Genomic DNA, 24,386 nt, shown 5'->3' on the forward strand with positions numbered 1-24,386 from the left:
ACAGGAATAGAAGTAGCAGGATATAGCATTTTTCAACAGGATAGGAAGGGAAAACATGGTGGTGAAGTACCGCATATGATAAGTAATGATTTATATCCTCTGAGGGGAGGATTTAGAGGACAGTGGCACGAATAATTTTGAAAGCATATGGTGTGAGGTTGAGGTGGGCATGACAGGATATTTAGTGGAGTATTGCCACAAACCAGGAGCATAGAGGATGAAGAGCAGAAGATGTTCAGGCAGTTGAGCTTCCTGATTGCAAAAAGAATGATGGTAATGGGAGATTTTAATTACAGCAATATAAATTGGAAAGAATAAACTGAATGTAGTTGTTAGGGGGAATGAAATTTCTGGAATTCTTGAGAGTAAATGTCTTAGGCAACATGTAGTAGAAGGAACACTAGGTTCAAGAGTTTTAGATTTGGTCATAGCATCAGAAGATTATAAGTGAGATGGCATCTCTGCCCTGAGTTGGAGAGAGTGATCATGTGGTTTTCATTTGAAGATGAATAGACATGCAATAGTATCAAAGAGAAAGGAATGTATGTGGAATTATAGGCAAGGTGATTATAATAGTCTTAGATATCAACCTGGGGTAGTTCAATGGAGGGAAAAATTGGAAGAACACAATATCATTAGTACTTGGAAACTTGTGAAGAAATATTTATTAGGAGCAATGGAAAGTTGTATACCGTGAGTGAAGAGAGAGAACACAATTTGGTGTAAAGTGGATGACAAACAATATCAAACAAAAAAATGCAGGTAAAAAATAGCTTATAGAAGAGATAAGAAGGAAGGTGAAGAGCAGATGCATGAAGAATATAAGACTCAGACCAGGAGAGTGACTAGTTTGGTAAGGAACGGAAAACTGGAATATGAGAAGAAATTGGCCTTGAAATCCAAAGAAAATCTTAAGGACTTTTTTTGCTGTGATCAGTAGGAGGAAAAATGACTGTGGAAGAATGATATTATTGGATAAAAATGTGAACAGAGTGACTGATGCAAGGACACAGTAGGGTCGTTCAGTGAACAGTTTATTGGGATATTTCATCCTGGAGAAGGAGGTTTTAATACTAGAGGGATCGGGCAGCAGTGAGGTTTAGAATTGCAAGAGAAGCATGTGTTTCAAATACCAAGTAATCTCAATGTCAATAAAGCAATGGAGCTGGATGGGATTTTTCCATTGGTTTTGAGAGAATGTGGTAAAAACTGTCATCTCCGGTTTTTCAATGAACGTCTGGCCATGGGAAAGGTGCCCAAAGAGTGGAAGAAGGGAGTGCCATTGCATAAGGGTGGTAGGAAACTAGACATGTGAAACTATAGACCAGTTTGTACTTGTTAAGATTTTGGTGAGGAATTCGTGAGGAATCATATATAGCATTGGACAGATGAGGGTAATGTTATCTGTGAGAGTAAGCATGGATTTGTGAAGGGATGTTCATGTTTAGTAATCTGCCTTTTATAATAAGGTGACAAGAATGGTTGATGAAGGAAAGGCATATTCTGTCATTTTTTTCATATTTTAGAAAGGCAATTTTTGACAGGGTGCCACATGATTAGCTGATATTTGAGTTATAGCAAATGGTTATATTATTCAGGTAAGTGAACTGGATTGGCTGTCTGACAGATATAAAAGAGTTGTGTATGAGGGAGTGGAATCAAGGAAGCAAAAGGTTATAGTGGGATCCCACAGGGATCGATACTGGACCTGTATTGTTTAACCTTCATATAAATGGCATTATATTTAGGAAGAATATTCAGATGATATGAATTTGGGAAGGGTTATTAGTAATAATGCAGATGTGGTAGCACTTCAGGAGGAATTGAATAAGCTGGACAGAGGGGCAAATAAATGGAGGTGTCAGTTTAATTCAACTAAATGTAAAATGTTCAAGTTTGGGATACATCAATGTGTGGTTGCATACAGTTGCATAATCTGTTGGAGGAACTGTACTGGAGGAAGTGGAGAGGAGAGGGATCTGGAGGTGATGATGAAACCAGAAATTCAGGAAACATCTTATAAAGATGGTGAAGTTAACTCCGAGGACTGCTGCAATACTGAAGAGGATGTTAACCTTCAGAGATAAAAGAGTTCTCATTCCATTGTATAGAGCACCAATCAGACCACCCTACACTATTGTGCACAAATTTGGTCCTCAGGATTTAAAGAGATAAATTAACCATGAAAAAAGTCCAGAGGCAGATAATAAATATTATATCAGGACTGTACAATGTTAGTTATGAACTGAGGGAATGTGGACTGCAGAGTTTTGTAGATAGAAAAAGAAGAGGTGATATGAAATAGGGTGAAAGAGGGAGAAGGAGCAAGGACAAGGGCCTTTCCTTGAGAAAGTTGTGAGCAAGAGGTTTCTTTGCATAGATGGTGGTTGAACTGTGGAATGCATTGCCTAATAAAGTGGTGAGAGCAAGATTGGTCAATGAGTTAAAGGAGTGGTATGATAGACTTTGTGTTTTCGATCAAGGCCTAATATGCACCATTGTTTGGACTTTTATATGGATGTATGGATTATTATACAGCCTGGTTGGCTGAGTGGTTAGTGTATCTGCTCTCCAGCCAAAAGACTATGGATTCGAATCCTGTCATGGGCATGGATGTTTGTGATTGTGAAAATACTAGTGGTGGTGGACAGTAGATGCCATTGGTGTAGATGAGGTGCCCTCCCTCAATGAGTCTTGGACTTCCTGGAGGTGTCAAATAATAATAATAATCTCTGTTCCTGTTAGGATGTTAACCCCTCATCCAACCATGTTTCACTTATTCCAACAATTTTTTGGTGGACAAACAAATTAATGGAATCATTTCACTTCCCTCTTTTCCAGTACTTCTACCATTCATATAACAACATAACAACTCATTCCTGGATCTATAACAAGTTTCACTGGTACCACTTATTAGATGTGACCTCCTTACTTAACTTGAGCCATTTGTTTTTCTCCTAAATCATTCCAGAACCTTCTTCAAATTCAAATGTTTTCCCTGCACCCCAGGTTACAACTTCCCTTTTTGTCTATGCACACATTCACATTTTCTTGGATCATCAACCTCTCTCTCACCATGTTCTCCTGTCCATCCTGAACCTTCCAATTTTGTTGTTTTTCTTGTACAGTTGTTTTTTCATTTTCCGCACTCATATTATTCACTTCTTCATTCATAAGCACAACTTCAATCTTTCTTTGTTTACTCTCTGAATCTTTCACATCGCTTCTTATTTGCTCAAATTCATTCCCTGCTGTCATTACTCTGTCTTCCAGCAGATGCAGTCTCTCCAAATGACTGACACCAAAACTATTCAAATGCAGTCCATCACTCTTATACAGTTCATATCTTCCTTGAAACTCATTCCACACATTAACAAACTGGACTCATTTCTCTTTACACATTTCTGCTAATATATCATTCATAATTCTTGTTCTCTGCCTCATCTCATCAGTTATACCTGGGCAATACACTATCTTTCTTTCACACAATTAACTTTTATCATTCTAAACAACCTCCTGATATCCAATCTCACATTCTCCTTGTTCCCAGTCAAATCATTTGTTCCTATTACCACTACCAACTTCTTTGCTTGCACAATAATCCATATAAGGCCTTGATCAGGCCTCATATGGATTATTGTGCACAGATTTGGTCGCCAGATTTTCATGGTGACGAGGATATTATTATTATTATTATTATTCAGGCCTCCAAGGAGTCAAAAGACTCATCGAGGGAGGTCCTTCCTAAGACATAAAGTCTGTCAAGACTCACTGAGGGGGAGGTCCCCCCCTGAGAAACACAAAGTCTATCATACCACTCTTTAAACTCACTGACCGTTCTCGCTCCCACCACTCCATCAGGCAATGCATTCCACGGCTCAACCACCCTCCACACAAAGAAACCACTCCTTACCCTCTTGCTCACAGTTTCCTTTCGTAACTTCCAGGGATGGCCTCTTGTCATCACTCCTTCCTGCTGATCAACCAAGCGAAAGAACTCCCCAGTGTCAACCCTGTAACCACCTCTCAAAAGTTTAAAAGTCTCAATCATATCACCTCTCCTTCTTCTATCCACCAAACTCTGCAGTCCACATTCTCTCAACCGATCCTCATAACTATCCTTGTACAGTCCTGAAACCATCTTTGTCATCCGTCTTTGTATCCTTTCCACAGTTAATTTATCCCCTTCAAATCCTGGGGACCAAATCTGAGAACAATAGTACAAGTGTGGTCTGATCAGAGACTTATACAACGGAATGATAACCCTCTTATCTCTGCAGGTTAGTGTCCTTCTCATAATAGCAGCAATCCTCTGTGTTACCTTCACCACCTTTGCAATATGTCCCCTAAACTTCAGGTTTCTATCAATCATCAACCCCAGATCTCTTGTCTCCCCTACTTCCTCCAGTATAACTCCTCCCATAGAGTATGCAGCATCCCATCGATGTTTCCCAAACCTCAAGACCTTACATTTTGCTGCATTAAACTGACACCCCCATTCATTTGCCCATCTATCTAGCTTATTTAAATCCTCTTGCAGGGCTACCACATCTGCACTATTACTAATAATCCTTCCCAGCTTTGCATCATCTGCAAACAACTGAATATCCCCCTGCAATCCACTGGCTATGTCATTGATATAAAGGTTAAACAATATAGGTCCTAGTACTGAGCCCTGTGGGACCCCACTTGTAACCCTCTGCCTCCTGGAAACTGCTCCACCATACACAACTCTCTGATACCTATCAGACAGCCAATCCTGAATCCAGTTGACCAATCTGACATCCAGACCCATGTGCTGCAACTTAAATATCAGCTTATCATGTGGCACCCTGTCAAATGCCTTCGTTGGAAAGTCCAGAGATCATTCACAAATCAGTGGTCTTTGGAATGTGGAATGCAAGGACAGATTGAGAGAATGTAAGTTGTAAAGTCTCAATCATATCCCCCCCCCCCTTCAGGAGGAAAGGGGGATATGATTGAGACATATAAGCTTGTCGGGGGTTGTTATCAGGTTGACATGGAAGAGATTTTTCGAAGAATGGAAAGGGGGAGGGTAGAACAAGAGGCTATCACTGGAAACTGTATAAAGAGGTGTGAGCTGAGGAGTCAGGAGAAGGTTCTTTGCATGGTGAGTGGAATGCATTGACTAAGTGTGTTGTGAATGTAGACACATTGAATCATTTTAAGGCACAGTAGGATGAGCATTGTGTGCAATAGTATGTACCTCCCAGGATGAGTATCTGACTCCATGGAGTTTGGATGATAATAATAATAATAATAAACTGAAGCAGATGGGATTGGATGATAGCCTATTGAATTGGATAGGTATCAGCAAGTTGTGTATGGGGTGACACTATTTCAAAAGAGGAAAGTCATTAGTGGTGTGCTGCAAGGATCAGTTTTGGAACCATTGTTATTTAATTTGCACATTAATGATATTGGGTTAGGTTTAACTGGTGATGTACAACTGTTTGCAAATGATACAAAATGAGGAGAGTGATGAGGAATCAAGCAGATGTTGGGCATTACAGGAGGACTTGAATAAATTGTATGAGTGTATAACAGTATGGACCTGTCAATTCAATGTTGTCAAGTGCAAGGTTCTGAAAGTTGGTAGGCAACAGCAGGATGCAAAGTATACACTTGGCAGGAAAATTTTGGAGAAAGTTCAGGAGATAAGAGATCTTGGAGTGGTGGTGGACAAGGATCTGAATTTCAGAGGTCACATTGCAGAAGTTGTGACATCACAACAGATTATGGCAATGATGCAAAAGACCTTAACTTGTGGAAATAAAGAGGTTCTGGTTCACTTGTCATAATGCTTTGATCAGGTCTCATATGGAATCATTGTGCACAGATTTGATCCCCTTGTTTTCATGGTGATGAGGACATATTGTAAAGAGAAGACTGACTAAGGTTATAATGGAATATGATTATAGATTGAGGGAATACATAGGAGGAATATTGAAGATATGATTGATACCTTTTAGTTGGTGAAGGGTTGTTACCAGGTTAATGTGGCAGAAATTTTTGTAGAATGGGAAAGGTATAAAATAAGGGGACATGCATGGAAGTTGTATAAGGGTGTGAGCAGGGGCATAAGGAGTAGGTTCTTTGCATGGAGAGTGGTTGGTAAGTAGAATGCTTTTTTGGACATTGTGGTGAATGCAGATACATTGAATGAGTTTAAAGCATGATTTGTTGGACTCTCCCCCATTGCAGAAGGCAAACTCTGTTAGTGATGATTTTTTGACTTCATGGAGGTTTGGTGTTAATAATAATAATAATAATAATATTAATAATAATAACGTATTCCTTCTATCCAAACATCTATCACTCTACTGCCATATGCAAACAGATTACTAAAACATAACATTTTTAATAAATCCATGCTTGCCCTCAGAGTGAATCCTGCTGTTCTAAACCCAATCCTTGATCCTATTCCTCATGACCTTTCTTTTTCTTAGAGTTATGGTTAGGATATTACATTGATAATATCCTAACCATTTGAAGTCTCAGTCCTGGCACCATATTTGAGTGTGGAACAGTTTTTATCTCTTTCCACTTTTTTAGAATCCTCCCTATATCATAAGTCTTCTTGCCATATTAACATTGAGTAAACTTTATTTTTTGTACACTTCCTGCTTACTCATTTCAAGTTATGATTTTAAACCAGCATGAAATACCATGATGAATACATTTCTTGTTAAATACCTTGCATATATACTGCAGTGGCTACTAGTTTACCATTTTTGTTAAATGATATCACCCCTTTTATAATCATACTTTCCTCTATTAGTCACACATGGCAAAGAACTTTTTGTGATTTATATTCACTTTCTAATACTACGCATTTGTACGATGTGGTACTTTCCTAGCCTACTTTTTATTTATCTCACGTAAATACTTGAACTGCCTGAATAATCTTTTTTAACCACTCAAATGGTCACATTGATAAAATGTATCAAAAATATAAGCTTGTATCCATGTTATCACAGCAGTAGTCAAGTGTTATATTAACTCCAATATTCACTTTGCATTCATGTAATTATTGATATGTATATACATCAATGCCAGTTCAGTTGTTAAAGACTATCTGCTTATTCTCAACATTCATCCATTTATGCCAGCCCCTACTCAACCTCATTCAAATGTTGCTGTTATTAAATATTTCTTGACCAATGCCCAATCTCCTTCACACCTAATTCTTTATTCCATGCTGTTGTTGTTGGTTCTCTCTGGAGTTTTCATCATCATCACTATCCTCTAGCTCAACATACACTACCATGTATATGGTAGTGTTCGTGCAAGCTCCTGATAAGATAAGTATTATTTTCAGTTATCGTTGATAAAATTTACTTAATATTGCATAGTTTTGTTTGCCTTGCGTATTTTAGCACGTCTGTTTGTGTGTTTTTGGTGTGTTATAACTTATTATTTGATAAAACACGTTGCAATAATTATGGCACGTGTACGAAGGAAAATGGCGGCCAGTAATGATGGTTCGCCATCTTTATCAAAGAACGATAGTTTAAAAGAAATGAGTCAGTGTACTAGCTGTGAAATGTACGCTTTGCGGAGTGCGGTCGGAGTGTGGATAGATGATAATAAAGGATTGAATGTGTGTAGAAAATGTAGGGAGAATGAGGAATTGAAGTGTATTTCGGATCGTGAGTGTGATATTTTTGTCAAACTTCAGAATGAAGAAAATAGCGATATGACAAGAAACGGCAAGGTTGTACATGAGAATTATGAGAATGTGAATGTAGAAAGTGTGAATGATAGTATTAATGGTTTCTCAGAGAATAAAAAAGATGAGATAGATGCATTGAGTGAGATCGCGTTGTTGAATGGTGCGATAGAATGGGCAAAACAGCAGCTAGAGTGCATGAACAAAAGTCGACTGAATGAACCAACCAATAATAAAAGGTATGACAGGAAAAATAGGCGTATGAATGTGAATATGAACAAAATGAAGGACAGAGTGCTGTATGGAGACTCGTTAGTACGAGGTCTGTTAGTAGAGGATTTGACAAAATCGTACCAACCTGGTGCGACCATAAAGGATGTAACTGAATCTATTAGAGAGCAAAAGGAAAGGGTGAAAGAAATGATTGTTGTGGCAGGTACGAATGATTTGAAAGGAGATAAAATGGAAATGATAGAAGACCTGAATGAATTGTTTGAGGTAGCAAAAGAAAAGAGTGAGAGAGTTAGAATGATTAGTCTTTTGCCACGGTATGACAATGAAATGCTTAAAAGGAGGGCCATAATTGCGAATGACTTTATGCGTGGGTTATGTATGACGAGTGGTGTGGAATTTGTGGATGTGTGGAGTGAGTTTGATGGGCGAAAGGATCTATATAAGATGGATGGCTTGCATTTGAATGGTTACGGTGTAAGAAGACTTGAGAAAATGTTGCTGAATGTAGTGGATGTGCAAATTCAGGGAAACTAGATTTGTTAAGGGGGGGGGGGAGTAGATATACAGTCCTTAGGGAGGCAGTTGAATGTGTGAATGAATATAATATGCTAGAGCAAATAAGGACAACAAACCAGAGTGGGATGGTTAGTATAAGGCATCAAGGTAGGGCTGGGGCAAATGGGGGTCTTAAATTCATGTACACTAATACTAGGAGTATTAGGAACAAGAAGGAAGAGTTTTTGGCAATGGTTGGCACTTCCAGACCACAGGTTATTGGTATTAGTATTATTGATATAGCTAGTGGAATTGAATGTGATGGGTATAGTGTGTTCAGGAATGACAGAGAGAATAAAATGGGGAGAGGAGTATTGTTGATGATAGCTGATGAGCTACAGCCAAGGAGAATAGAAGTTGAATTGCAGGATAGAGAAAAGAGCACATTTAAGGCCATTTGGTGTGAGATTGTGGCTAGCAGAACTAAATATACAATTGGGTGCTGCTATAGACCAGGTGATGGAAAAGATGGTGGTGACAGTATGCACAAGCAACTAGAAGAAATGAGTGGAAGGAGGGTGATTATTATGGGAGATTTTAACTATGGTCGCATTGATTGGAGTGAGGAGAGGACACGTGGGAGGAAGGAATTGGATTTTATGCGGTTATTAAGGGATAACTATCTGTGACAGCATGTAATGGAAAATACTAGGGGTCAGAGAGTGCTTGACCTAGTAATTACATCTGAGGATTTGGCTGTAACAAATATGACCACATTGCCACCAATCGGTGAGAGTGATCATAGGGTCTTGACTTGGGAGGTGGCTAAAGGTGTAGAATTTTCAATTAAGACAGGGTACATGTGGAATTATTGGGCTGGAAAGTATGACAAGCTTAGGAGTTTGACTGGTTCAGTGCCATGGCATGTACAACTGCAAGGACTAGAAGTTGATAGTGCATGGGAGGTAGTTAAGAAGTGCTTGCATGAAGCAATGGCTGACTGTATACCTAGAGCCCGAATAATAAATCAAGTAGGGGTTAAATGGATGAATAACACCATTAAGCTTGAGCTGCAAAAAAAGAAACAACTATGGAGGGAATTTAAGGAGAAAGGTGACCGGCAGGCACATGAACGGTATAAAGTGCAGGCCAGAAGGGTGACGAGTGTGGTAAGAAAATCAAAAAAGGAGTATGAAAGAACATTGGCCATGCAGGCTAAAGAGAATCCTAAACAGTTTTTTAGATATGTAGCAAGTAAAAGGAAAAATGTACATGGCAGAATGATTTTAAAGAATGCCGATGGTAGGGAGGTAACTGAATCAGTTGAGATAGCTGAGTTACTGAGTGAGCACTTTGCAAGTATATATCAACCAGGTGGTGACATTGCAGAAACGAATAAACCAGTAGATTATATGAGAATTGTGGTGAATGAAGTGGAGGTGAGTAGTCTATTGCATAACCTCAATGTCAATACATCTGTGGGATTGGATGGTATACCAGCTTGTGTAGTATGAGAAGCAGCTAAAGAATTGTCAGTACACTTGACCATTTTGTTTAATTTGAGTCTCGGGTCTGGGTTAGTCCCAAGCGGGTGGAAGGAGGGGAAAATAGTTCCACTGCATAAAGGTGGTTCCAAGACTGCTGTTGTAAATTACCGACCGATTAGCATATCAGGAATCATTGTCAAGGTCTTTGAGAAATTAGTTAAGAAAAGAATACAGGATTGGATAGATGAAAATGGGATATTGTATGGGGGCAACATGGTTTTGTGAAGGGTAGATTATGCCTCAGTAACTTTCTCACGTTTTATAACACAGTGACGGCTGAACTGGATAGGGGTAATGGGTTTACAGTGATACTACTGGACCTAGCCAAGGCCTTTGACAGGATGGATACCACATGGAACCCTAATCAGTAAACTGGAGCAGATGGAGATAGATATAGGGTTGGTAAGATGGATAGGAGGGTGGTTGAAGGAGAGATACCAGAGAGTGGTTTATTCAGGAGTGGAGTCAAAAAGACGTCTTGTGACTAGTGGAGTGCCGCAGGGCTCTGTTCTTGGACCACTGCTTTTCAATTTGTTCATCAATGATATTGGAAAGGATTTGAGAGGAAGTGTTCACTTGTTTGCTGATGATGCAAAGTTGGGTAGAGCAATTGTGAGTGCACAGGATGTCAAAATTTTACAGGATGATTTGGATAGTTTGGAGAACTGGGCTAGGAAAAATGGATGTCAGTTTAATGTGGCAAAGTGTAAGGTTATGCACTTTGGGGTGAAAAGAATAGCAGCAGTATATTGCATTGGTGGAACTGTACTCCAGGAGATTGATGAGGCCAGGGATTTGGGAGTGCTGGTGGATAGGGAGTTGAAGTTTAGGGGGCACATTGCGAAAGTGACTAAAACAGCTCACCAAATCACTTGGCTTATGAAAAATACTTTAACATGCAGAGACAAACAAGTTGTTGTTTCTCTGTATCGAGTCTTGATAAGACCCCATCTGGACTTCTGTGCCCAGTTATGGGCACCAGGGTTTCTTCGTGATGGGGAGGAAGTGGAGAGGGTCCAGAGACGAGTGACCAAGATGATAGCAGGTCTGTGGAATGAACCTTATGAGAATAGGTTGAAGATTTGTGGGTTGCAGAAATTGGACGATAGGCGAAGGAGGGGTGATATGATTGAGACATTCAAATTACTGAAGGGTTTTTATAAGATTGATCCAGAAGATATTTTTGAAAATATGACTGGTGGTGGGAGGACTAGGGGGTCATGCATGGAAGCTGGGCAAGAGCGTGGTTGACAAGGGTGTTAGAGCTAGGTTTTTTACTTGGAGAGTGGTGAATGAGTGGAATAAGCTTCCAGAGTCTGTTGTGGGTGCTACGACCGTGAATGAGTTCAAGGCAAGATATGATAGATACTGTGTGAATGTTGAATAGTTGTTCCAGACATGATGTTAGGGCCTCCCTCGATGAGTCTGTCGACTCCTTGGAGTTTCCCGGAACAATAATAATAATAATAATAATAATAATATATATCTTTTCCTCATATAATTCTCCTTGTTGCTTTCACCAAGTGGAAGTAAGATTTAACACTTCACAATAATTCCCAATGCAGTGATTTTAATTCAAAGACTTTTTGATCAAGTATTTGCTTAAATACGTGATCCAAAAGTTTTAGAATTGAAACACACACACCCCCAAAGGTAATTCTCACTCTATTTCTTTCTCTGTCTCTTTCTCGAAGACAAATTCATTTTGCTTGGTCTTGGATGCTATCTGCTTACTAAAATATATATTTTCCTAATTGGATAGGGTTGGATATTAGACTAGTGCATTGGATGGGAGATTGGCTATATGATAAGTATCAACAAGTTGTGTATGAGATAGCAATATCCCAGAAGAAGAATCATTAGTGGTGTACCTCAAGGGTCTGTTTTAGGGCCATTACAGCTGTAAAGCAGGTGCCCTCCTTCGATGAGTCTTTGGACTCCCTGGAGGTGTCAAATAATAATAATAATAAAGTTTTTGATACAGAGACAACCAGTCCTCGACCAGTTCCTTGTAGTTTTGTGCCCCAACATTTCTGAGGAAGTTAGTTGACACCAGATGAAACGTGTCCCAAGCTTCACCTTGTAGCAGGTTTTTGAACATCTCGTCAATCAAGAGCTCTCAGATCTAAGGTCCCACAAAAACTCCCTCTTTAATTTTCACTTCGCTGAGTCAAAGGAATTTGTCAGCCAGGTCCTTGAAAGCTGATCCAGTCTGGTCCATGGCTTTTACAAATTTTTTAGCAGACTGAGTTGGTGTGTAGGGGTGGTAGCAGAATTTTATATGTTTCTGCCAGTGCTGGGTGTTGCACATTCTTCTCTCTGACCTTCAGAGATTTCCTCGCAGGCCAGTGTCTCTTCACATAATGCAAAGTCCTTGCTTGGTTGTCCCATTCACATAAAAAACAGCAGTACTTCGTATATTCCAGCTACAGACCACCAACACAGACACTATCTTCAAGTCACCACAGAGATGCCAGCTGTAATTGCTGCATTGAAGACAGTCAAACAGCTGTTTAGATTGCGTAGGTTTCTTTCATGTAAACAGTGTATCCAACTGGAACAAATGGAAGCTGGCCTCCATTATGAAGCAACACCGCCTTCAGACTCAATTTAGATGAGTCTATGAATAATTGAACAGTGTGTTATTATTATTATATATGGATCTCTCCACAAAGTCAGAAGACTCATCATAACCATTATTCATACAATATTTATTCCTCTGGCAATCCATTCCAGTCACCACTCTCTGTCTCTCTCTCTCTCTCTCTCTCTGGGCAAAAAATCCAAATACACAAGGGATGTGTTTTTACTTATTTTGGTGCTCATAAATTGGGACTGGCTAATCTGCAGGCTGACTATATGCAGTGATATTGAATAATCTGGATTAGCTGTGTTCATACTTGCTAAAATTTCATACATAGTAAAAGGATGGAGGTCTGAATAACTTATAAGTATATTTGAGTAATTTATGTTATATATTTCATACATGACAACGTAATCATCCATAAAGTATTTATGTCACATAAATTACTTTATGCAGCTCCAGGATTTAACTATCCATTCTAAATAAATTTTATTTCACAAATTATATTAAAAAAATCCATTTCTAATGATTTACCACTGGCAGGGAATTCTTATAAAGCAGCAGTAGTTATTCAACAGCATCAATAGTTTGGATCCCTAAAAAAAAAAATTACCTTGAGCAAGCATAAGTGATCCATAAACTCCAAGTCGTAAATTTCTTTTATTAATATCCTGCATTCCATTGGGGAGAGGCTGATCTTGACTCCAATCACTCAGCCACACAGCAGATCCCAACTGGTATGAAATAAAAACATTCAAATCATTACTAAATTAAGCTTACGATCTTGTTTAATAGTTACATTAAAATCAGATCACTATGTTATTATTGATTAAGCAAAGTTTTCTTAAAAGGAGATGACAAACAAAGGATTATCAAATTAATAATTAAGAAACTCTAAAAACCATTTTATAAAGTTCAAACTTTTCTTTAGGTAGAACATAACCAAATAGCGCAATACATTTTTGACAATCATGAAAACAATTTTGAGTGCACTAAGTTCTGTCCCATAGTATTGGTTGCTAGATGGAAAGGATATTGGCAGTGCATGGGATGCATTTAAAAAATACTTAAATGATGCAATATTCAAATATGTCTCTAGAGTTTGAAGAATAAACAGGGTGGGGGGTGGGGTGAAACTGATGTGCAATCTTATTAAGCAAAATATTTTTAAAGATGATGCAGAAGGAAAAGAATTATATTGTTATCGAAAAGAATGTTGCAAGTAGAAAAAAGAATAATGTGAAAGCATAACTGTACAGAATGAAGATAGTATGTGGGTGACAAATGCAGAAAAGATTATTCAATTAATGACTGCTCATTTTGCTAAGCGCTATCAACTTGGTGTGCACCATTGAGCTCAATACTACCTCTTCACTGGGTGAGAAAACTCAGGTGTATGAGGAGAGGGGATGGGGGTACTAGATATGCATAAAAAGAATAAGAATTCAGCAGTCAGGACTGATGGGAAATCAGCATAGTTGCTAAAAGTGTTCAGATGAACTGGCTACATCTTTGACCAGACTGTATAATTTGAGTCTTAGAACATGGAAGACTCCACAGGAGTGGAAAGAATGCATGCCAATCTTATTGTACAAGGGTGGTGCAAATGTTGATGTATAACTATTGACCTATCAGTATCTCTGGAGTGGTGGTAGTGAAGATTGTAGAAAAGTCGGTAAGAGCACAAAAATGGGATGACTGTGAATCTATCTATACCTTGCAAAGAACAGCATGGGTTTACTAACGGAGGATCATGTTTGAGCAACCTGCACATTTTATTATAATGTTATGGCTGAGTTAACTAATGGGAACTGGAGATGCTACAGTACTTTTGAACTCTATTATGACTTCAGACAGAAAGCACAATGGAAAGCTGTTGCATACGTTGGAGAATATTGGTCTCTATTATAAACTATTACCATGGATAAGGTATGATAATGAAAAGTTGAGATGGAAAGCAAGAATCATGAATGGTATGCTGGCAGAGTTGAGTAAAAAAAGGGGAGTGGAGTCTGTAGATATGTGGTGTGTATTTAAGAGAAAAAGTGGATTAGTACAAAAGTAATGGATTGCATTTGAATGGCTTTGGTGTGAATCAACTGGAGAAACTGGTTCTAGAAGGAAATGCAGTGAATGATGGGGAAGAGATCAGAGGAAATATGAGGTGAAGGGAAAGATCAGGAGAATGGAGCAGATGAGACTGAAGTGCTTGTGAGAGATAGGGAAATGGAGAGGATAATATTCTCCATCCTCCAAGCAAAAAACCTAGTCACACACCTTTGCTAACCACACTTTTACAGAATTTTCAGAGAAGGAGGAGATGACTTTGTTTTACCACTTCCTTCTATGCATTAAAAAAGACTTTTTTTGTCAATCCTATCAAATATCTTTAATAACTAATATGTTTCTATCATATCTCCTCTTTTCCATATATCAACAACTAGAACATCACCATCTGCACATCCGCAATCTATCCTGATAGGAACATTCTATATTCTTGTAACAATCAGTTCCTCCATGTACTATTTTTTTTTTGTCTATCTGCCATCCTCTTATACGTATCACCAGCCTCATATCCAACCATATTTGTTCCAATTTACACAACGGAGGTCCATGTGGTATCCTGCTGAATGCCTTTGTAAAGTTCAGTAGTATCACTGTGTAGCCATTTCCTTCATCCAAGCATCACATCACATCATATCACATTCCTGAATGCTGAATGGGTGGGCAGGAATATGACAGGATAGGACAGTAAATTCAGGAATGATTCCTGATTTCACTGCATAATGACCAGACTGCAATTTGCTACCTGTCTTAGAGTCCCTTTCATCATTTCTGACTGTAGATGACTTTGTAGGCTTTTGCCCACAAAGTATTCCTGGTGAGATTTTTACAGGATAGTTTGCCATTTCACAGGGTAAACACTTCCTTAAGCACTGATCTGCTTGCTATAATTCAGTATTGTGAGGACAGCTTTGTCAATTTTAATATCTCTAAAACACAATCTTTGATGTGTTTAATAATACTCAGATGTCCATGCAATTAGGTATCCCTCTTTCCTTGGACTGACTTACACCTCTAATCTCCCATGTAATAAGAATATCACATTCATAACAGCCTCATCAGCATCTCAGAAAAAAACCTGGAGTCATTTTCTGCTAAAGACATTATTTCTCACCAGTATACAATTCTTAACATTGTCTAAATCCTAAATATGCCTTCCCTTAAATATTATTCTCATATATCGGGTGTTGAACCAAACACCTCTCTAAAAATGCTTCATGTTGTCTGGAGGAGAACGATTCAGTTAAATGGTGACCCTTCTCTCACAGGATTATTCCAGTCACTGTCTCATAGATATGTTTCCTCTTTGTGGCTCTGCTACAGGTATTTATGGTAGTGTTGAACTGGCCAACACTATTTCACCACTTTCCCTCAAACCCATTTATTGTCCCTTAGTAGGGCAACAAATGGATGCTGGTGGCATCCATTTATTATCCTACTCAAAACATACTGAACCAACTTCTTGTCCACCTCTTTCTTATATCCTCTAGAAGTCCTCCCTACTTCTCTAAGGAATACAACATCCAGCTATTAAAAAACTTATCTACAGGTTCCTTCTTTTATAGTTTTTTTGTAATCAGATATCACGCATTTCAATTGGAAAAAAATTTTTGATGTGCTTCAGAAAATTGTAGTCAAGCAGATTTGACCAAGTTTCTTTTCTTTCCTTTTTATTCCAAAATAAAAATAAAAATCATGGCAATGTGGATTTCACTGTAAGCAGAATCACTGTAAATATCTACTGTATTTTTTCTACAGTTCTTGTTAATTTATTTATTCATCTGACCTTAATCTTGGAATATCCAATACTGCTGGTGTGAAATGTTCCTTATTTAACTTTACTATTATGTTTTGTGATATAGTAATGATGAAGCTCTTTGGTTTGGAAAGATCTGGCTTCAAAGTTCTCATTTAGGATGCAAAAGAACCTTTACTTTTTAATTGAAGGTAAGTTAGACAGTCTCATATAGAGGTAGCAATGCTTTCCAGTTGTTTTCTCTCAAAACAGGTAAATCAGTAAAGTACATACAGAAATGATCCTTAGAAGCAGCAAACAATGAGGATAAGGTTGATCACTCTATCATAATATTATTTATGTTTATATAAAAGTCAAGCTACTTGACCATGGCAGGCAACTGAGTCTGAAAGCATCATGTCTCAAAGACAATATAGTATATAGTAATATAGTACATATTAAATTTAAAATCAAATTTATAAAAACTATTTAAACTGTGTTGGAAGTTAAAATTATATGTCAGAATTTATTTAATGATTAACTTTTCAGTTTATACTATACATCTCTTATATTAATTTCAAAACATCAAATCTTACCTGACCTGCAACATATATGGCTGCAAATAATGTTGACATTGCAAATAGGAAGATGCCCATGTAGCAGATATAATTAAGGTATATTTGAAGATTAACCTAAATATTAAAACAAACATTAATTATGACTTGTTGGTAAATACTAAATATGTTCCTCTCACTATTACTATTTTTAAATTCCAGTACACTATAGCATTAGAGATACTGATATAAAGATTTGAATTCAGATTGAGAATGCTATAATAACAATTCTTTGTTTTTGAAGTGATTTGGATTAATATAATAAACAAAAGTAAGCAAAATCAATCATAGAAGAACACAAACACGCATACAAACAAATACTTACGATTAGGAAAATTAGCTCTTATTTAAATATGAGAATATGCTCAACTTTAATGACAAGAGCAGTTGATGAGGGAAAGACATATTCTGCTATTTTTTAAATTTCTCAAAGGTATTTTACAGGGTGCCACATGATAAGTTGATATTTAATTTGCAGAACATGGGTTTAGATGTCAGATTAGTCAACTGGAATCAGGATTGACTATCTGATAGGCATCAGAGAGTTGTGTATAGTGGGACAATAACAAGGAGGCAGACAGTTACAAGTGGGGGTCCCACAGGGCTCAATACTGGGACCTGTATTGTTTAACCTTTATATCAATGACATTGTCAGTGGATTGCAGGGGGATATTTAGTTGTTTGCAGATGATGTGAAGCTAGGAAGGGTTATTAATAATAGTGCTGATGTGGTATAGCCCTCCAAGATAATTGAAATAAACTAGACAGATGGGCAGATGAATGGGATTTCGGTTTAATGCAACAAAATGTAAGGTCTTGAGGTTTGGGACACTTCATACTCTATTGGAGAAGTTGTACTGGAGGAAGTAGGGGGAGACAAGAGATCTGTGGGTAATGACTGATAGAAACCTGAAATTCAGGGAAAATATTGCAAAGGTGATGAAGGTAACCCAGAGGATTGCTGCAATACTGAGAAAGGCACTGACCTGCAGATATAAGAGAGTTGTCATTCCATTGTATAAAGCCCTGATCAAATCACACTTGGACTATTGTTCTCAAATTTGGCCTCCATGATTTGAGGTGGATAAATTAATTGTAAAAAGGGTACAGAGGTGGATAACAAATATAGTTTGGACTATACAATGTTGCTTATGAGGATCAACTGAAGGAATGTGGACTGCAGAGTTTGGTAGATAGAAGGAGAGGTGATATGATTGAGACTTTCAAAATGTTGAGAGGTAGTTACATACTGGGAGTTCTTTTGCTTAGTGGAACAGGGGGAAGAAATGAGGACAAGAGGCCATCCCTGAAAATTACGAAAGGAAGCCATGAGCAAGAGGGTGTATAAGGGTGGTTGATCCATGGAATGCATTGCCTGATAGAGTGGTGAGAGTACGAACAGTCAGTGAGTTCAGGGTATGGTATGATAGACTTCGTGTTTTCTAGGAAGGACATCCCACAATAAGTCAATGAGTCTTTTGACTCCATTGAGGCCTGAATCATAATAATAATAATAATTGGCAAGAGGAGGAGACAGATGGCTTAATGATTTGAAAAAACATTAAGGCTAAAATAATGTTTTACAGACTTCAGGAAAAAAAGAGGTATTAACGATGTTATTGATTATATTTTTTTAAAAGAATAAATATAATAAAACAATACATGGCATAGTCTGCGCAAATATGAAAAAATTCAAATGCATTCCATTTAAAGATTCCATTTTCCAACTAGCTAAAGACTTCTTACCTGTGTTGTAATCATATTATTTTTATTATTCAGCACCTTCATGGAATCACAAGAATCATCATAAAATGCCAGTCTTAAACAACACAAAGTCTATAAAGCCATTCTTCGAACAGATATGCCACACAAGAAAATGTAATAAATTTAGTTTAATCCTTTATCCAAGTGTGTGCAAACAAAGTTTGTGCCTGAAAGTATCTTCAGGACTGGGGTAAAGTGGTACAACACCGGGCAACTCCTTGCAAAGGTGGAGCATGCTACCAACACTCCTATCTCGGTATCTCCCACAATGCAAAACACATCTCCTTGCGGATATGTATAATGTTATGCATTAAGGGAAGGGCCACTACCCAGACTAGTTTCGACCTTTATTGAGGTCTCTTCAGTGGGAGCCAGGCCCAAGTGGAGAGATACCAGGCAGAAGCATTAGCAAGGTCATCTCCTCCTACAGGAGCTGTGTAGGAGCTATTGGGCCTGGCTCCCACTGAAGAGACCTCAATAAAGGTCGAAACTAGTCTGGGTAGTGGTCCTTCTCTTAATGCATAACATTATACATATCTGCAAGGAGATGTGTTTTGCATTATGGGAGATATTGAGATAGGAGTGTTGGTAGCTTGCTCCACCTTTGCAAGGAGTTGCCTGGTGTTGCACCACTTTACCCCAGTCCTGAAGATACTTTCAGGCACAAACTTTGTTTGCACACACTTGGATAAAGGATTAAACTAAATTTATTACAGTCTGACCAAGTGAAAAATAAACTTTTAACAAGAAAATGTAATAGAAAATTACATTATACAGTGCATGGAGAATGTGAGGGTGGATATTAGACTACTGAGGAGAGTGGATTGTCAATGTCTTGCCAAAGTACGACAATGATAAGTTGAGAAGGAAAGCGAAAATCATAAATGGTATGCTCACAGTGCTGTGTGAGGAGAAGGTAATGCAATTTGTGGATGTGTAGTATATATTTGAGGGAAGAATGGAATTATACAGAAGTGATAAAGTGCATTTTAATGACTCTGGAGCGAGTGAACTGGAGAAACTATTGTTACATGGAGTACAGTGTGTGATGCAAGCAAAGAGATCTGAATTAAGAGGCTAGTGAAACATCAGAAGAGTGGAACAGAAAAGGCTGAAGTGCTGCACGACAAAGTAGTAGTGCGAGAGATAAGAGAGAGAACGGGAATGAAAGAGGAACAGGAAAACAGGGGGATTGCAATAGCCTTTTGTGTGGTATCCTATCAAGTGGCTTAGCAAAGTCCAACAGTATTATAGTATGTCCATTCCCTTTATCCAACTCAGCAGTAACATTGTTATAAAATAAAAGCAATTGTTAAACATAATCTTCCTTTAGTAAACGCATGCTCTTCCTTGCAGATAAAACCTTGTCTGTCAGCACATTTCCTTATTCGAGTTCTTTTAGTTCTCTAAAATCTTTGCCACCACTCCAGAGATACTAATTAGTTAGACACATTAGTTTATGTGCCACCCTTGTACAACAGAACTATTATACCTTCTTTCCATTCCTGTTGGATCTTATTTGAGCTGAGACTCAAGTTATATTATACAAACATGTTAAGGGTCTAGCCAATTTGGCTGAATATTCCTTTAGCATACATACAGATACCCTATCTGTCCCTATTGCTGAATTCTTATCCAGGCTATGCAACAGCTCTTGAACATCATTCTTGCACAACTGTATCTCTTCTTACATTGTAATAGTATGACTGTGCACTATGTTACATACACCTGGCTGATAAATCTTAAAATGAGCACTCATTATTTAAACAATCTCATCAGCTTCTGACACTGGGGCACTATATGCATTTGCTAAAGTATTCTTCCATGTTCATTCTTTCTTTTATTGTGATATAATGATAAAATTCCTTTGGATTGCCTGGATTGTTTTTAGCCTGCACATCAAGTTTCTAATATCTTCATTTACCCTCCTCAACTCAGTCTTCATTCCCTCTCTCCTTTCTCAGCAATTCTGTTTCTCTCTCCACACATCCTAGTTTAAATTCACACACACACACACACACACACACACACACACACACACACACACACACACACACACACACACACACACACACACACACACACACACACACACACACACACACAATCATGATCATCAGGCAAACTATTTCTGTCTGATACACTGCCCAAGGCTAAATCAATCTGTACATCTTTAATATTTTCTCCACCCTCCAACATGCTACTGGTATCCACAGACTGAATTTCACCGGTTTCTGAAGGATTATTTCTACTGCCATTATATCCCAAGATTGAGATACTTATGTCTCTCAGTATCTCCCACTGCCTACATTTCATGCACACATACACATTCCCATCTCACACCTGCCACATTTTTTAACAACAAGATGCATGCATACCACTTGTGTAGCAAGCAACAAAATAATCAACTACACTACGAATAATATAGTCTTTAAATCGTGGTGGGCTGGATAGGTTGCTAAAACTGGCAGCCAACAGAACTTTAGCATGTTGAATACAATGGGTACAGTTGGATATAATACTGAGACAATAAAATTCTAACAAAATACCACACAATCATACAAAAAAAAAAAAAAAAATCGTCAATCTGAATAGCACAAACTTAAAAATTAGTATTGACAATGAAATAAACACAACGATATCTTTGTTTTTAACAGGTCTTGACATGCACTACCTCTGTCTTCACATGCTAGCAGCACTACAGAGGAATGAAGGAAGCCTTAAGAAATCTACAACTGAACAAAAACACAGCTGTATAAAAGCAGACAAAAGAAATGCACATGGAATTTTTTCCATAGTAATTATAAAATTAAAGTCATCTGTATGAAGGGCAATTAATTCTACATAAATTGCCCTTCATACAGATGACTGTTCTTGCTCTGGAGATCATTTTAATTTTAGTCACTGCCCAGTGTTCGCAAAAAAAGGACTCATTAAAACCCTTTTTTTATTAAAAATTTATTAAACTCATTAAAACCATTAAATGCATCTATAAATGAATTTAATTTTGTATAAAAGTCCCCCCATACCCTCCAAAGTACCAATGTTTACTCGACATAGCATGTTCTGCTAAGCCAGACTGTTTCGATTTGTGATACAGATGTATGATTCATGTTCCTCACAACAGATGATTGCAGATCTACCAGATTGTAAGCCAAACGAAGTAAGACCATGGAAGAAAAGGATCTGGCAGACACCTTGAAAGCTGAATGGAGGAAGCTTATCGTTAAGCTTCTTTCTTTAAGGATATGAAAGAAGAAGCTTCTTTCTTTAAGGATATCGAAAACTTTCTGACAGGACAAAAGGACACCACAATGTTAAGTGATCTCAGAACTTTAGCAATGCATTCAGAAATCTCTTCAATATGCTGGAGTATGATTATTATTATTATTACTGTTATTATGCAACACCTCCAGGGAGTCCAAAGACTCATCAAGGAAGGGCACCTACTCTATAACTCTCTGTCCCACCCCCACTAATCACAACTACCTTCATCATCTACACCAATGCCATCTACTGCTGAGCACTACCACCAGTATTTTCACAGGCAATCACAAACATCCATGCTCATGGCAGGATTTGAACCCGCCGTGGGCATGGATGCCCATGCAGCCTTTAGGCTGGAGAGTGGATATGCTAAGCACTTGGTCAGCTAAAGAAAGTTTTTTTATTATTATTATTAAGTGACACCTCCAGGAAGTGAGACTCATCAAGGTAGGACATCTACTCCGTATCTTTCTGTCTCCACCAACTACACCAACGCCATCTACCACCCGCCACCACCACTAGTATTTCCACAGACAATCACAAACATCCATGCCCACAGTGGGAATTGAAATCACAGACTTCTGGCTGGAAAGCAGATATGCTAACAACTCGGCCAACCAGGCCCAAGATATTTCTTCCACATATCTCGAGACTGGAAGTCTAAAGCTGTTAAATGCTTTGTTGATAAAGGACTCATTAAAAACTCTTTTTTTTTTTTTTTTAAGGCAGATTTGATATACAGTAATGACAATTTGACAGTTTGCTTTATGATGTTGTTGTTGTTGTCTTGTCCTTTGAAGATTCTTAGATGTTTCCATTTGCTCCTTGAACTGCTTTGGCTATCTCGATTATTTTATATGTATAGAGCTGTTGTTTAAGATTAGGATCAATTTCTTGCAAGGCTGTTGTAATTGCTGGAAAGGTAAAGATATGAGTGGGTGTCAGTTCAATATTGGGGCAGTTGTTGCAGTTTCTATATGTTCTCGTATCATCTGTATTGATCTTCATTCCTCTGTAATGTCCTGTTCGTAGTCTTGCTATCGTGGTGGAGGTCTTTCTGTCAGCATTGATTTCGGGAATTTGATGTTGTATCACTGATTTCAGTGGAATTAGTTTAGCTTTTGCTAATGCATTAGCATCAGCAAGAGTTATCATGTGAGTTTCTTGGTTGAGTTCTCTGGCCTCTTTTGCTAATTTATCAGCTACTTCATTGTAATCAATGCCTACATGAGCAGAAATCCATTGTAAAATGCAACTTTTTCCTAAACACTTTAGTTGATTCAAGAGTTTATGGGTGTCTTGTGTGAGTTTGGTATTGCCATTTTTGATTGCCTCCATAGCTGATCTTGAGTCACTGTAAATTATAATTCCCTCAGATTGTTGAGATGGTGATAATTTTAAGTAGGCTTCAAGTGCTTTATTTATGGCGTAAAGTTCGCTGGTAAAATTAGAAGCAACTCTCCCAGATGCAACTTTTATTGAAAGTTTTTCACCTTTCAGGAGGAGAAGAAGAACACCAGCACCTCCATTAATCATATTGGTATCTGACGATCCATTGGTATAACAAATAATCTGTTTGGAGGATGAAAGAAGATTAATAGTATTTAGGCTCTTTCTTTGAGTATTTCTTTTGATTCTTTTTTTGTACAGAGTTTGGTAAGGTTTAGATTTATGGAGTATTTGGAGGTAAAGGACTGGAAAATAGAGGTTCTTTGTTTATGTGGGCATTTAGCTGATCAAGAGCTGTTTCCTTCCTGAGAGTGTCATCATATTGTAAAGTTGATGATCTATGAAGTCTGCATTTTTGATTCCAATGTTTAAACATTTTTAGGGAGATATGTTCCCTCTAATGAGAGTGTCCATGAGGTGATTACCTGGGTGGTTGCCAGCAGTGCGAGGACCTATGTGAGAAAAGGGTATATGTGGAACTACAAGGGGGGGTGATTATGAAGAGCTCAGGAGACAACTTGCGGGTGTAGTGTGGAATGAGGAGTTAGCTGGAAAAGAAATCAAGGCAGCTTGGGGGATTTTCAAAAACTATCTAGTAGATGCAATGTCTAAATTCTAAATGTATTCCAAGGGTGAGAAGGTTAAATAAGGTAGGTGTGAGATGGATGAATAAAGAGATTAAGCATGCAATTCAGAGAAAAAGGGCAATGTGGAGGCAGCATAAGAGAAGTGAAAATAACCAATTTCATGAGGTCTACAAAGACCAGGCAAGGAGGGTGACTTGGTTGGTGAGAGTAGCTAAAGAGAGGTATGAACAGCATTTAGCTAATGAAGCCAAAAAGAATACTAGGGAGTTCTTTTGATATGTAGCCAGCAAAAGAAAGAATGATTATGGAAGGATGACATTGATTGGAGAAAATGGTATAAAGACAGCTGTTGC

General features: G+C 38.0%; 1 protein-coding gene across 4 annotated transcripts in view; it reads right to left on the bottom strand.

Moving 5' to 3' along the window:
• LOC150099946 (ATP-binding cassette sub-family C member 1-like) overlaps nucleotides 1–24,386 on the bottom strand; it is a 684,487-nt gene that overhangs the window by 197,800 nt on the left and 462,301 nt on the right. For all 4 annotated transcript variants that reach the window (XM_090403130.1, XM_090403131.1, XM_090403128.1 and 1 more), the window contains 2 exons: nucleotides 16,949–17,044; nucleotides 13,167–13,287 (listed from right to left, as the gene is read on the bottom strand). In XM_090403130.1, the coding sequence (XP_090259256.1) occupies nucleotides 13,167–13,287; nucleotides 16,949–17,044 (217 nt within the window). The remainder of the gene's footprint in view (nucleotides 1–13,166; nucleotides 13,288–16,948; nucleotides 17,045–24,386) is intronic.

The sequence above is a fragment of the Typopeltis vanoorti genome, chromosome 13 (assembly GCF_054136105.1).
Source record: "Typopeltis vanoorti isolate ZY-2024b chromosome 13, IOZ_Tvanoo_1.0, whole genome shotgun sequence".
Classification (NCBI taxonomy): Eukaryota; Metazoa; Arthropoda; class Arachnida; order Uropygi; family Thelyphonidae; genus Typopeltis; species Typopeltis vanoorti.